The sequence below is a fragment of the Sebastes umbrosus genome, chromosome 12 (assembly GCF_015220745.1).
Source record: "Sebastes umbrosus isolate fSebUmb1 chromosome 12, fSebUmb1.pri, whole genome shotgun sequence".
In the NCBI taxonomy this organism is placed as follows: domain Eukaryota; kingdom Metazoa; phylum Chordata; class Actinopteri; order Perciformes; family Sebastidae; genus Sebastes; species Sebastes umbrosus.
In genome coordinates this window covers 17,000,947-17,016,794 of record NC_051280.1, presented here as the reverse complement: position 1 = coordinate 17,016,794, position 15,848 = coordinate 17,000,947, and the positions used below count along the sequence as shown (strand labels likewise).

Genomic DNA, 15,848 nt, shown 5'->3' with positions numbered 1-15,848 from the left:
TAATTCTGATCATCCAGTATTTATGGGCTTCACTTCAGAACAAGGGTTGGCATTAACACTCTAAAGGAGACATCCCTCCTGTATATCAATAAAACATAGCCAGAAGCACAGGAAGAGCCTACCTTTATTCAGGTCGCCCAAGTCCCCGACTAGTCTCGCACAGGAGGTTTCTAAAAGTACACGATGTCTTTAAATTCAAAGAAAATTTGTAGGATTTAAACAAATCTGTACTATTGTATGTAGTTTGTAATTTACAGTGGAAGTGGTAGAAATACTCAGATCCTTTACTTAAGTAAAAGTAGAAATACCATGGTCTAAAGATGCACCATTACAAGTAAAAGTCTTTATTTCAAAATGTGACTTCAGTAGAAGTACAGACGTATTAACAGCAAAATGTACTTAAAGTGTCAAAAGTAAAAGTACTCATTCTGCAGTGTTATATTATTATATAATATTATATTATTCTGTTTTTATCATTAACTAATACACTTAAGTAGGGCTGCAACTAACGGTTATTTTCATTGTTGATTATTTTCTCAAGTAATTGATTAATTGTTTCGTCTACAAAATGTCAGAAAATGGTGAAAAATGACAATCAGTGTTTCCCAAAGCCCAAGATGACGTCCTCAAAATGTCTTGTTTTGTCCACAACTCACAGATACTCAGTTTACCGTCATAGAGGAGTAAAGAAACCAGGAAATATTCACATTTAAGAAGCAGGAAAAATTACTCAAACCGATTAATCAATTATAAAAAAAGTTGGCGATCAATTTAATAGTTGACAACCAATCGATTAATTGTTGCAGTTCTACATGTAAGAGCATTTTAATGTTGTAGTTGGTCAATGTGGAGCTACTTTTAGATATATTGTACACTACTGGGTAGATTAGTAGTATAGTACTGCATCATATCACGGGTTTTTTTATGTTAAGAGTAACTGTAAGTGTCAAATACACGTAGTAGAGTAAAAAGTACAATATTTCCTGCTGAAATGTAGTAGAGAAGAAGTATAAAGTAGCATAGAATGGAAATACTGAAGTAAAATACAAGTATGTCAAAATTGTACTCAAGTACAGTACTTGAGTAAATGTCCTTAGTATATTACACTAATGGTAATTTATGCTTTAGAATGATTAGCTCAACAAATGAGCACAGTTCAACCAATCACTGAAAGCAATTTGCCCCCGAATCACCATGGTGACATCAACCCACCAATTGCAATGCAGCAAGGGGCAGCAAGTGTTCGCTCCGAGTTTGTACAAACAGGCTGTATGAACTGAGAGCATCAGATATTTTCTCACATGTTGGCCTAGTCTGTGAAGTGTGGGGAAATGTCAGGAAAATCAATAGATAAGGACCACATCAGCCTGAGCTTGTCTGGCCTAGCAACAGAGCATCCCCATGGTGATGTCAATTACCTCTGCTTTACAACAAAAACACCAGGAAGAGCAAAACAGTCTCTCAAATCTCTGCAATGCTGTAAAACTTTTAATGCAGTCTCCTGGTTACATTGAGGAATTTGTAAGAAACTTCTTTTTTTTTTTTTTTTGTTTTCCATCCAGACAGGTAGGTAACACAGTGAATGTGAGAATCGTATTGATAGCTGTTTTTTGCAGCTCACTCCGTTTTCTATTCTCCTCATGGACGCCACATTAGTCAGGGAGAGGTATAATGTAACGAGCAGTAAGGTGCGCATAATTGCATATTAGCAGCAACACACTTGGCTGCACGGGAGGTGACTGCGCTAACGAACAGAGAGGCGTTATTAATCACCAATTAATAAAAGCAGGCAGATATCACACTCGGTATATGGCACGCATGGTTTCCCTTTGTTTCCACTGGCTGGTCCAAGCCTGTTCTCTTATTTATTTCATAAGATTGATCCTGTTCCTGTGCCGTGTTGTCTATTGAGTTCTGACTCTGATCCAGCCCCCTAGGAGTCAAATGAGGAGTGTTTGGCCATGTTTGTTAGCAGATTACATGTGTGTGTGTGCGCTCTATGAATGAGTCCCAGAAACGGAGGGAACACCAACAGACATAGCTAATCAAAGAGGATTATAGGGAAAGAAACAAAAGAATAAAAATACCAAATTCTGTTTATGCACCAGGAGTAAAAAAAAGAAGCACTTAATGGACTAGTAAATGTGTTGCCACCAGGGCAGAGACAGTGATGGAGACCATGTAATCAACATACACTGGCCAAGTTGCTCTTGGGGCCCAAGACAAGAGGATATGTGTCAAGGATAATTTGTGGCCCTTAGCAAGAAACAAAACGAGCCTTCCAGCTTCAAATACTGTTACAGTGTGCCTCCTGTCTGTTCCCCCACTGACAGCCAGCGCAGTGCGTTTTGCCAGGTTGGAGCACAGTTAATATGAAAATGTGAGGGCTAGATAGCGAGGCAGAGGAAAATGGTGAGATAGATAGGCCTGAGAGAGGGGGAAAGGAGAACAGAGAGGAGGAGGAGAAACTAGAGGAGAGCTAAAGGCCTCTCACTCGCTCTCCTCTCCAGCTCTGTAACGGCCCACAGTGCCTGCTTCACACAGAGCGGCCAGCTGTACAGCAAATGTGCCTTTCCCTCTCCGCCCCCGAACCTTTCCACCCCTCCAGTGCCCCCCTCTGCCTGGGCCGACCGGGCCACCGGCTCCTCTCTGCGAGAGAAGGCTCCTCCCTGACTTGGCTTCGAGCTCGGTGCTGTCACCAGCCCAAAAAAAATCCGTAGAGGTGACCCCAAAAAGCACTTTTCTGGGATGGGGTTTGGTTTGTTTTGTTTACAACTGTCCTTCTGAGCGCTGCCACCTTGGCAGTAGCTGCTTGGAATGGACAGGAGTGGGACGAGAATTGGATTGAAAGCGGATATAACGGGAAAGCAAAAACCCTTTTCACCTTTAAAACCCTTTAAGACAGAGCCCGTGCTTCAAAACATGTCTGAAAATCCACACAGGGACATTTGAAACAGTGCGATAAATGGGCCAAACGTGCCCCCCATGAGGCTCCAAATGTCATAGTTTACAGAGGGGTCAAAGTGAAGCAATGGGGCGGCATGATGGCATGCTGATAAAACCAAACAGGCTTTTGTGTCAATGAAAGACCTTCAAAGGTCCTCTTAAAAAAAAAAACCAGACGACTTTGTGAAAGCACTGTGATTTTAAATATTGCTTTCCGATGCAATTACTACACATCAATACGGCAAATTGAACTGCAGGACAGATTTGTTTTCTAATCTAAAAAAAAATAGAAATAAAAAGGTTTGATAGTGACTGCAGCAGCTGAAAGCTGTATAAATCTGTGTGTCTCTAGAGAAAAATCGGACACCCTCAATTCTGTAAGTGAGCCATGCCAAAAAAACTCTAAACTAAAGAGTGGCCAGCTGTCTTCTGGCCTGCTATTAAATTGCTCCTTGGATGGTGGCGATATCATTTTTTTCTCCATAGGAGTATCACACCAGGTCCCCAAACAGAGCGACCAGCTGTACAGCAAATGTGTACTGATCCATCTGGGCCCTAGCAGGCTGCGGCCTCCATCTTAAAACACGTGGGGCCGTTCACAGGCTTGGCTGGGGCTGGTCTGCAACACACCCCCTCTGCACCCACGGCCACCTCCTTTCCCTTTCATTTACCTCTATTATCATAGTAAATGTCGAGTAGCTGGGCACCGGAGCTGTGCTTAATGTCTGAAGCAGGACCGTCATCGTCTGAGCTTAATATCCATGCATCAAAATGCGCTGGCAGTCGTACAGAAGAGGCAGCACCTCGGGCCGATGGGTGGAGGCTGAGTGCACTTGGGTTTGAGGAGACTATTGTGTTACAAAAGGCAGCTAATATGGACTTGTCTGGATGAGACAGGCTCAGGTTTTGTTGTTCCATACACTTAGCACTACGGTTATGTCACGGCACATCACTATATATAGAGTTATCAGTGTGAACTGACACCACAGAGCGGGGCATGGATGAAAACAACACCCCTATGAATCCAGCGTCTGCTCCATTACCTACGCTAATAACGCTGACAGCTGAGCGGAGATGACCCCAGCCCCCTGTTTCCCCTCTCCTGTGCAGATGGCCATTAAAAGGAGAAAGTGTCCCCTTTTCAGTAGAGAAGGTATTTAGAGCTTTTCCTAATGAGTATTTTTTTCTGTGTTTTTGGCCCAAATTGGCTTTGCAGTGATTACAGGCTGGATTGAATTTAACCCCATTCTACATGAAAAGGGACCAATACTTCAGAAGCTATATAAAACCAAGAGATCAACGTTACTAAGCTGGCGCATACATTTATACCCCTTCAGTCAAATGTATTCCCTTTTCGTTTCTTTGTTTCACAAAACGCAGTCCCTTCTTGACAACTTCATCTTTCTACCAAATTTTCATTACGACGAGTTCTGTTTTCCCCATATTTTAGAGATCACAAAACGAATGCATGGAGCAGAAACCCTTTTGAGGAGCCTGATGAAACCCGTGATCATGTTGAATACAAAGCAACGGCATATCAGAGAAGTAAGACATCAGACAATAACCCAATCACCTATCCTCCTGTTATCTTAAGCTGTCTGAATTCCACTATTACGGGGGAACTGTGTGCTTGTGCGGCTGACAGACATAAAATAACCAGTAGGGGGGTTTGTTTTCTACCCTCCCAGTGTGCTCCGTGCCTGCCTTTGCGAGAGAAAGGACTAATGCTGGCATGGTACTGTATTAGGCACCCCCAGTAGAATAGTGGGTGAGCAGATCGCAAAGATGAATACAAAATACACACCTACACACTCTCGGCTCGTCTCTCTCCTTTGCAAATACACCGAGGCATCAAAATCACAAATCACATGCTTCTGATTGTTTATGCACAAACAGTGGGTCCCTGATAGAATTGCCTACCGGTCCTGATAGAATTGCCCACCGTGTTTAAATTCACCTGCGCCTAGAAGCGTGTCCCAAACAGAGAGGCGGTTTGGTTCCAGATCAATGAGTCTCTCTCCCACTGAAGACAACAGATAATGCAGTGTAATGAAAGAGCCGCCAAACGAGCTGAATAAATGAATGAATAAAGGAACGTGAGACCGGAATTCAGACGCCTACTTACTGCAGGCAAGAAAACCTGTTTTCCAATTGTCTGTTCTCTACAAATTATTCTGCCTGCATACAAATGACAAAACCAAAAGTAAAAGACGTTTTGAAAATGTGGAGGTTAGTCTTACACCAGCACTCTTTTCTTTAAAGAATCTGTGTGAAAGAAAATGAGAAATTTGGAATAATTTGGTGATGATACACAATGTAATAAAATCAAATATCCATTTTTTCAGTTGATTTGACGTCATTAAATGCAGAGAGCATGAAAGTATTTTACCAAAAATGTTGTATTCAGATCTCAGTCATCTGAACAGACTACTTAAGTGAGGGGGCACAATAAACAAACAAACAAAATAATGTACAGCAGCAATGTGGAGATTTTTCAAAAATAATATTTCGGAATTTTTTAAACAGTTGTTTGGGTATTTTAATATTTCAATAATCTGTATGTTTCCACTACTTCAAACTACCTCCGTACAGAGTGGTTTGAAGTGGAGAGATTCTGCTCCACAAGCATGCACACGTACTATTTTATACCATTCACATGCATGGGGGAAATGATGGGGAGATGATTGGGTTTATAAATGCACAACACTGGGGATGCAATCGATGGTCAAAATATTAAAATAATTCCACCTATTTGGTGATGTGATCCAGATACTTGTGAGCCTGAATGAGACAGGGTCAAATATTTTATTACATATATCACATCAGTCCTCAGTATGTGATACACCTTTTTAAAAAAAGACTATGTCTGAAATTGATTTAAATCATTTAAATCAAATACTTGTGAAATTTGGTGAATTTTTTCCATAATGATTTGTATATTGTATCGATGATGCTCACACAAAATCATTCCCGCTAACATTTAAATCGCACACCTTAAAGCCACATTGATTAAATTTATGCTACAATGTAAAAAACATATTTGCTACACAATCACTGTCACACAGACCATAATGAATGAAACAAAAAGAGTTATTTCCTACCCAGCATGTGGTTGGCCACGTGAACTTGGATGTCCCATTCACTGTAGAACACCATCTGACATTTGATGCACTGGTAGGTCTTCTTCTGAAAATAAGACCAACAGGAAAGGGATTATTAACTTCAAATTAAGAATCATATTACACCTATATTTTACCAAGTTAACATATCAATACTAAACAAATTGTGAACCTCAGCATGTTACCATGAACTATTCAACCCCATTCAATACAACACTAATTAACCATACCTCTTCAGTTTGTGAAGGACTGGTTCTGGGCATGGGGGACACCTGGGGGGTCTTGAGCTGCCCGCCGTTGCTGTCCCCAGCCTGCTCCCGATGCACCGTCTGGATGTGGTTTTGCAACTCTGCTTCGGTCTCAAACTTCACATTACAGCTGGAGCATCGTGTCTTGGCAGCGGACAATGAGGATGTAGAACAGGATGAAGATGACGACGAGACGGCTTTGCCTTTCCCGTCTCCGGGGCTGAGGCTCTCCCCTTGGATCCACGCGGCTGTGGTTGTCGCCGGAGTGGTGGCTCTGCCGTGCTGCTGCTGTTGTTGCCTTCCTCCGTTCACCGTCGGACTGGAGCTCTTGGAGCCGGCTGCCGTCACGCAGGACGCGCAGAGTCCGTAAGGCAGTCCGTTGATGTCCAGCTTCACCAGGTCTAGTTTGGACCGGAAATCTTTCAGGCAAGAGGCGCACTTGAAAGGTTTTTGTAGGTGGTGCTGCTGGTGCTGCTGATGGTTATGAGAGATGATATTGCGGCCCACGGGTTGGTGGTTGCCGGACATGGTGCCGGTCTTTTGCATGTGGAAGGTACCGTGGATCTTGAGCTCCAACGTAGAGGTGACTGTCTGCATGCACACCACGCAGCGGAAACCTGTCAGGGAGTTCCTCAGGTCAGGGTGCATCTGGCAATGCTCCAGGAAGTCCTCCTCGCTATGCAGTGGCATCTTACAAATGCGGCAGCTGCCCGTGTCCAGACTCTTGCTATGGGTGACCTTGTGCTCAGTCAGGGTGAGCAAGGAAGGGAAGCGCTCCCCGCAGATGGGGCACATATAGTGTTTGACAGGCCCAAGGTGGGTCTGCATATGTTCCCTCAGCCCAGGCTCAGAGAAGAAGGTGCGGGAGCAGACATTGCACTTGTGGGTGCCCTTAATCATGTCAGCTTTCCTTTTCATCATGGCACTTTCGCCAGGGCGTATATTGTGGTCCCTCAACTGGTGGTTGGTGAGAAGCGAGTCCATGGTGTAAGACGCCCCGCAGATGTCACAACCAAACATGGGATCTGCAGTGTCCACCTCTTCCTCGCTTCCATCATGGCTGTTGTGAGTCTCCACCACGGATCCTACCACAGCCCCTGGACCATGGCTGTTAGTCAGGAGACCATGTAGCTCGGCATCTTCTTTAGGCTGGCTGTCCCCACCAATTACAGTAGAGCCATTAGCACCACAGTTCTGCGCCTTTCCCTCAAACACACAGTGTTTCTCCCTCAAATGCTTCTCCAAAAGGACGATGGCGTGGAAGGCCTTACTGCAGAAGCGGCAGTTATACTTCTTGCTGTGGGTTGTGATGTGGCACTGCAACTCCACCTCCGTGCCAAAAGACTCCCCGCAAAAAATGCAGCGGTGGGCGCGGCCCTGGTTTTCCAGATGGCTGTGTTTGACGTGTAGCTGCAGGTCAGTCTCGTGCCTGAAGTCCCAGTTGCAGGAGGTGCAGCGGTACACCTTTTTCTCATTGCTGTGCTTGACGGCGAGGTGGAGCTGAGTGGACACCTTCGAGTCAAACACCTCCTGACACAAAGTGCAACGAAAGAACACAAAGGTGTGCATGTCCAGTAGGTGCTTCTGCAGGTCGTCCACTGAAGTGAACTGCTTGTCGCAGCTCTCACAGATGTAATACGTGGAGGTAATAGTGAAGTGAATTGTCACGTGCTTCAACAGGGACTCTTGGTTGGGGAACTCTTTGTTGCACTGTGGGCAGGTGAGTTGAGGCTGCATGCCATCCAGATGAGTTTTTAGGTGAGTCTGGAAAAGGTCTAGACTGGTGTACTTGGCTCCACACTGATTACATATGAACTCACTGGTAGTGCGTGAGGCCGAGCTGCCTTGTTTCAGCATGGTTTGTTCCACGGATATTGGAGATGAAGGGCTGAGGGTGCGCAGGGATTTCTTTCCGTTGTTGATGTAGTTAAGTGCCAGTGGAATGTTCTTGTGGTTCTCCTTGATGTGTTTGTTGAGCTTCAGAACACTGTTGAATATGGGGGAGTTGGTGCAGTACGAACAGGAGTACACCTCTACTATAGACTCCTTGGGAGTTACAGCCAGGGGGGAGTCGAAGCGCAGGCTTCCCCCGTCACAGTGAGTCTGACGAACATGCTCCTCCAAGGTATTCTCTGTCAAGAACCCCATGAAGCATTGGGGGCAGAAGAAGGCGTTGCTCTCCTTTGCCACAGGACTGGGAAAGCCGTGGGAGCAGCGAATGTGTTCCTGGAGGGCGTTGAGGTCGGTTAATACCTCAGGACAGAAGTTACACTGAAGGAGGGGATCAGGCAAGCTGACTAACAGGGCAGCGTGGTCTTCTGCGTTGTGGACCTGCTTAAGATGTTCATTTAGATTTAGCAAAGAGGGTAGAACCTCCAAACAAAACTGGCAAGTGTGAGCCTGCTCTGGTTTGTCAAGGTGCATTGTCCGCAGGTGAATTTGAAGCACAGCCAAACTGGAGAATACTTGCTTGTTGCAGTAGATGCAACTGTAGGAGACTTTAGGCTGTTTGGAGCCGCGTCCTCCCATGTCTGATGTGTTCTGAGCGGCCCTCTTTCTCCTCCCCCTCGCCTTGGGCACAGGTGGTGCTGTCTCCACCATCGTGGAGCTGTCGACTGAGAGGTTGGAGTCAGGAGTGGTGCTGGAGACAGAGGTGTAGCCCACAGTCAGCAAAGAAGGGCTGTTGCTATGGTTACTGGATTCGGGGAGCTGGTGGATGTCCATGTGAGAGTAGAGGTCCTCGACAGACAGAAAGTGCTCGGAGCAGATAGCACAGGTGTGGCCCTTCCTGTCTCGGCTATGGGCCTGGTCGATGTGAGTCAGCAGGGTGCCCTCATCACTGAAGGGCTCATGGCAGTAAATGCACTGCAGGGTGGCACCCAGGCCTCCATCCTCGGACGGAGAGCATTCAGGGTGGCACTCTGAGATGTGCCTCTGGAGCTCCTCTGGGACATCAAAGCCCTCCTCACAACGGCTGCACTTGCGAGTTTCTTTCAGCTTCCATTCGTCAGATCTAGAGAGGCTCGAGCCGCTGCCATCTTTGCCCCTTTCGTGAACTTGCATGTGGCCGTGGAGGGAGCTGGAGGAGAGGAAGCCTCGGCGGCACACGGGGCACTTGTGGGGTTTGTTCGAGGCGTGAGTTTTCATGTGGATTTTGAGGTGATCACTGCGGGAAAAGGCGGAGTCACACTCTCCACAGTGGTACTTCTTGTCGCCGGTGTGCAGCTTCACGTGTCGATCTCGACTGCGCTTGTGCTTGAACAAGCGACTGCAGAAGGTGCAGCTGAAAGGGAGTTTATCCCCGTGGCTCTGTTCGTGACGCTTGAGGAAGCTTAAGCGGCTGAAAGACTTGTCGCAGAACTGGCATGGGTATGGCAGGCCAGGGCCCCCTTCATCCTCGCCAAAATCATAGTCCTCGCAGTGTCCCGGAGAAGTCTGATCCTTACTGGAGGGAGATGATGCCGGCCAAGAACATGATGGGTCATCCTCAAGATCAGCGCCGTCTGGAGAAGAAGACAGAAAGAGGGAAAAGAGGAGGGAATAAATGGAGAGAGAAGGAGAGAGCGAGTCAGGGAGGTGTTTTGCAAGACTGTATTAGCAACTCATTTGTCTCCCTCTTTCGAATAGAAAAGATGGGCCACCGTGGTGTTATTTGTCATAGTAATTATAAGGTTGTGGTACGAATTTAGAATTCTTCGCAACTTGGACCACTTTTTCTTCAGTGGAAACAATACCTCTCCTTAGGTGTTATCTAAAAAGTTACACTTAAATATGCAATTTAAAGTATAATTAGAGAAGAGAATAAGTGGAAATACTTTTACCACAATTAACCTTGTATGTGGCCGTGTAATGGCTTAGCCCACTGTGACTCAAAACACAATCTCTCTGACATTTAAAGCCAACACAAGACAATGGGTGTACTTTAGGATGTAAACCCGGCATGAGGTAAATTAGAACATTTCTATTATTCCCTGAACAATTACTCGAATATTTTTTGAAAAACAAGAGCCCTTGAAATGACCTTAAGACAAGAGAAAAAAAAAATACAGAGGAAAAAAGCAGTTCTCAAGAGTGAAGGAGAAGATTAAATGTGCAATTTAGAGCACAGCTATGCATAGCCTATAGGAAGCCTCCGCTGCAAAACAGATGATTTTCATGAAACATGGGCCTTTCAGAACATTAGTCAATAGATATCAGATTATAGAATATGCATTATTATCATATTTGTCTGTGCAGTCTGCGCTGAGCCGTGAGGCAACTGATACAGGATGGATGGATGTGCCGTACATGTGCTGATGCAGAGAGGAGGGTGGAGGGGAAACGGATAGGGGGAGACAAGCGAGTGGGTAACTATCGCACTCAAGGACAAGCAGGTGCAGAGAGTGACCAGGGAACACCAGGCAAACTGACAATGCAGCCCCCGTTTGTTTTACAATTACTTTAATGTGTCCCTTTTCAAATCCCCTCTGTGCCGACATTCCTATCCCCTGGTTCACTGTACACTGATATGAATGGAAAACACAGACCACCACTTTCCACAAGTTCGAAAGGTTACTGACCACTTCTTCCCGCTGCCGAATTCTAAGTGCTGTGAACTTCCTTACCTAAATAAAACAACGTAATCTCAACCCCTTCAGAAACAAAAAAAACTGTGTCAAAAGGCCAAAACTTGGAATGGGAAAAACAAGAGGAAACTGCAAAGATTTATGAGAGGGACGAAGGAAAAGCACGAGCTCTTTCCAGGATCCAACCTCTGTGCTCTCCTTCAGCTGACAAATCTAAGTCTCTCTCTCTCTCCCTCGCTTGCTGTTGTTTTTGCTGGGAGATCTGCCCTTTGTCAGGATATCATGCCCTCTCTGAGCACTTACCCCCATCAGGGCCTATCTTCAGGAAACAGATGGGGTCGGAGGCCATTCTCTTGCCCCTCCAAACTGCTGAAAGCAGCACATTGAGAGCCCACCTCCACACCGTGGCCCTCCCGGAAACCTCCCACCCCTGGCAAGGCGCCCACTCTGCACACACACACACATCTCACTCAAGAAGCCTGCTTTACTTGCTTTATCTCTCGTACATGTCTCAATGTTTTCTCTCTCTCTCTCTGGTTTGAGGGAGGATGGGTGACTCAGTGCTATGCCCTCCTCCACAGAGGGGGCGGATCTGCCCTCACTCATACTGCCTCCCAGGGTACAGGAGAAGAAGACAGTGCAAGAAGAATGACCCCAGCCAATGCCTTACAGTCAAACATATTGGCTTGGAGACAATAGTATAAAACAAACAAATAAATGGGCCTGTATACAAGGCTAAATTAAATTCCACTGTCTTAAATGAGGACGTCTTTGCCTTGAGACATTACTAAGCTGTCAGGACAACCTCATTACATTTTTTTTTTGGTTTGTTTACTTCATGATGTAGATTATTTATTTAGTGCCTTAGCTCCAATAACACACATACATAAAGCCGTATTTGTGGGGGACATGTGGGAGTCGCAAACATCGCTCAAGTTCAACTAGCAGCTAACACGTTTAGATGTTAATATTAACTTTGTGAAATATTACAGAAGCTGCTGTATACTAAAATAACACCATAATATTAAAGGAACAGTGTGTAATATTTCAGGAGATCTATCAGCAGAAATGGAATATACTCATAATTATGTTTTCATTACTGTATAATCACCTGAAACTAAGAATTGTTGTGTTTTTCCTTCACATCTAAATAGGGAGCGGGTCCTTTTCACATAGTCTGCCTTGTTGCTTCGCCATGTTTCTATCACACAAACCAAACACTGGCTCTAGAGAGAGCCTTTCACGTTTTTCCTACGGCTATCAAAGTTAACGCGATAGTAACGCGTTAATGAAAATTCGTTTTAATTTCTTTAATGCATTAACTTGCGTTTTTTAGGTTGTGGCGGTTTTCAGAGGTTTACCTCAGAGGGAAAACTGGCATGGACATTTTCAAAGGGGTCCCTTGACCTCTGACCTCAAGATATGTGAATGAAAATGGGTTCTATGAGTACCCCCGAGTCTCCCCTTTACAGAAATACCCACTATATGATAATCTCATGCAGTTTGGGGCAAGTCATAGTCTGTTGGGCTTGAGTTTATCAAGAATATTTTTTTATGCTAAATGCAGTACCTGTGAGGGTTTCTGGACATTATGTGTCATTGTTTTGTATTGTTAATCGATTTCCAATAATAAATATATACATACATTTGCATAAAGCAAGCATATCGCCCACTCCCATGTTGATAAGAGTATTAAATACTTGACAAATCTCCCTTTAAGGTGCATTCTGAACAGATTTTGGACAGAAATGTGTGATTCATTTGTGATTGATCACGATTAACTATGGACAATCATGCGATTAATTGCGATTAAATATTTAAATCGATTGACAGCACTAGTTTTTACGATACCTGAAGGCCAGTTCTCCGACCCACTTGAAACTGCAGTAACGTGAGCTGCAGAGTGCAAAACCGTGGTACCGCCAGCCACCGTCTGACCTCCGTTGCTCCTAAAGTAGTGTTATTATGGTAAGGATGGCCTCTGAGCAAGGCCAACGGCGTTAACATGATTTTGCACTTGTCGGCTCACGTTAACGCAGTCTTGGAAAGGGAGGAGTGAGCGGAGGGGTACTCGGTTGGTTGTAATCTGCAACCACACCACTAGATGCCACCAAATCCTACACACTGTACCTTTAATATTACAGAGTAATAATGAAATTAGTATGCCTCTGAGCATCTTCATACCAATCTGATTTAAATGTTGTACTGTATGTGTGCTGGACCAAAAAAACTCCAAAGAGACTGCTTTCAGCAATCACTAAGTCATTTGTCTTACTGTCATGGCCATAAAATGCCTGATTAAAAAAGAAGAAGAAGAAGATCACATCTGTTTCAGAGCATACAGAGCTGAAACTGTACATTTCGGGTACAATTGACCCTCATGGTGAGACTTACTACAGTTTTACTCACACACACACACACACACACACACACACACACGGCACACTCCCTCACAGTAACAGACATATAGATGTGCAGACATACATGCACACATAGAATACACAGATACAAGTGCAATGGCCGAAACAAGTGTGTGAACAACTGTAGATGAAAGAGCAATCTTCCTCAGGAGACCTCAAGAGGAAACAGAGAGTGAGACTTGTTTTTTTCCTTCTTCACCCAGACAAGAAATGCCCAGGCCTCAGCAGCAGCCTGAGTAAATAAAAGAGCGGGCCTTACTTCCCTGTCTCTCGGGCCGGGGGCCTGTGCACGCCAGCACTCTCTGTGCCGCTGCCAAAGGGGATGCTGGGGCCTGAAAAACTACACCCTGCAGCTGAAGGGCTGTCTTTGTTGGTCTGCCAAGGCCTTCCTGAGCATCCTCCAGCCAACAGCCTGTCACGTCCTGGGAGGAAGACCTCCATCTTAAGGCCTGTCCCTCTCTGGGAGTTCTGTCCCTACCCCCCTCCCTCCTTCTCTTTTAAATGTCTCCTATATGGAACAAAACAACCTCATTTGGAGAGCTCCTATAGGGGATGGCATAAAATGTGCCATAGCCATATTTACTGGCAATATATAAACTCAGCCTTTAAGCTGTAGTACATGAAAACTTTTTTTTAAGAATAAAAAACCTGTCAAATTCAAGGATTCAAGGAAATGTGAGGTTAATAAAGACGTTTAAAATTGCTCTATACAAATTAGTGTTTCGTTTTTCTTTTACTGCAAAAACCAACCACTAAAATCTCCCGCTTCACACGCAGGTCTCAGTTTCCTCTAAGCCAGTCTGAGCCACTCTTTGTGCACCACTTCCTCCATGTTCATTTATAGCACCCTCTCCCAGAGTAAATACTCCTGTTCAAATAAAAACCTTATTGCTGGTAACAGGTAGGTTTGCCATTTCTGTACACTGCGGCACAGCTTTCAAAACCCCTGAAGAATGTTTTGATTTATGCAATTAATGTATTTGAAAATTAGCAAGATATATAAATATATTTTTGAGAGTAAGTCATTAATTTTCCTGATGACATTGTTTCCCTTTGGACTATAATACATATGGTGGAAAATATTGTCTCTTAATTCTAAATGCTAAATAACACGCATAATTTGCAAAGAATGATTACAACTTAATTATTTGCAGACAGATGCCACACGTTACGGTGTGAGCTGCATGCAAGATCAGAAGGAAGGCTACATATGATTTTTAGCGCCAATTCTTCACACTTTTGTTGCAAACGTGTGCAATAAAAACATGTTTGAGAGTTTGGTTCGTAGAACAATTTCTTTTTTAATTAGGAATTAGAGAAAACCTTAATGCCAATAATGTATACGTGAATGAAAGAGACAGAAAAAGGTATAATTAATTATAATGTTAAAGGCATTGGGGGAGGATGTTTGGGTTTAGATTTGGTGGAAAAAATAAAATCCTTAACATAGAAAAAGGCCTTTTGCCAAAATACCATGAAAATCGATATGCACAGTAAGTTAGAGCTGCAACAATTAATCGATTAGTTGTCAACTATTAAATTGGTTAATGGGTTGGAGTCATTTTTTAAGAAAAAAAAAAAAGAAGAGTAAAAATACTCCAGCTTCTTAAATGTGAATATTTTCTGGTTTCTTTACTCCTCTGACAGTAAACTGAATATCTTTGAGTTGTGGACAAAACAAGGCATTTGAGGACGTCATCTTGGGCTTTAGTAAACATTGATTGACATTTTACACCATTTTCTGACATTTTTTAGACCTAACCTAAAAATGAAAATAACCGTTAGTTGCAGCCTTATACACAGTACTCAGCAAAGGTATTCTTCTGTTATTCTCAATCTCAGACACTCCTGTCTTGCCATTTTAAAATTATGTGAAATGTCTTTTTACAACAGCCAGTGCTACAAACCGATGTCTTCAAACAAAAGTAAAAGACGTTTCACTGTAAAATACGACTAACAAATAATTACAAAGAAATTCAGAATTTTCATTGTAGTTGATGTAGTGTAAAACTATAGATTCTTAAGATGTTATTATTTTAGTTTGATTAAAATACAGATAATTGTAAAGCACTTTGTAACCCATAAAGTACAAAAATTATTAGGGCCGACCCCTTGCCATGGTATTCGACCTCCAAATCAGTATTCCAATGCTTCGTTTTTTTGTTGTTGTTGTTTTGTTTATATATAAGTATGTAATAATAATGTATAAATCCCCAAATAACCCATGAAATAAGGAATAATCCCACAACATTATTCATTATTCATATTCAACATTAATTATTATCAGTTATTCTCAGACGGGTATCGCTGTTTGTTGTGTGTAGAGGTGCGTGTGTGTACAATAGTACAGCAGCAGAGATAAAGGCAGACAAAAACATGCCACGTCACGCCGCGAAGCTTCGAGTACCTTCAAATATTTCTCCACAACTTCGAAGCCCAAAAAATGGTATTCGGGACAGCCCTAGTAATTATATAAATTAATAAAGTTTTATTTACATAATTACTATTTTAATCAGAGAATTTTGACATTTGTTTGCAGGTTTTGCCAAA

The 15,848-nt window shown here is 43.6% G+C and overlaps 1 protein-coding gene across 11 annotated transcripts in view; it reads right to left on the bottom strand.

Moving 5' to 3' along the window:
• LOC119498206 (zinc finger protein 521-like) overlaps positions 1–15,848 on the bottom strand; it is a 102,807-nt gene that overhangs the window by 47,992 nt on the left and 38,967 nt on the right. For 8 of the 11 annotated variants that reach the window (XM_037786819.1, XM_037786822.1, XM_037786820.1 and 5 more), the window contains 3 exons: positions 6,296–9,816; positions 6,048–6,132; positions 5,695–5,727 (listed from right to left, as the gene is read on the bottom strand). In XM_037786819.1, coding sequence (XP_037642747.1) covers positions 5,695–5,727; positions 6,048–6,132; positions 6,296–9,460 — 3,283 coding nt within the window. In that variant the 5' untranslated portion in view covers positions 9,461–9,816. The remainder of the gene's footprint in view (positions 1–5,694; positions 5,728–6,047; positions 6,133–6,295; positions 9,817–15,848) is intronic. The other 3 variants (XM_037786814.1, XM_037786815.1, XM_037786816.1) reach the window with 3 other exon arrangements.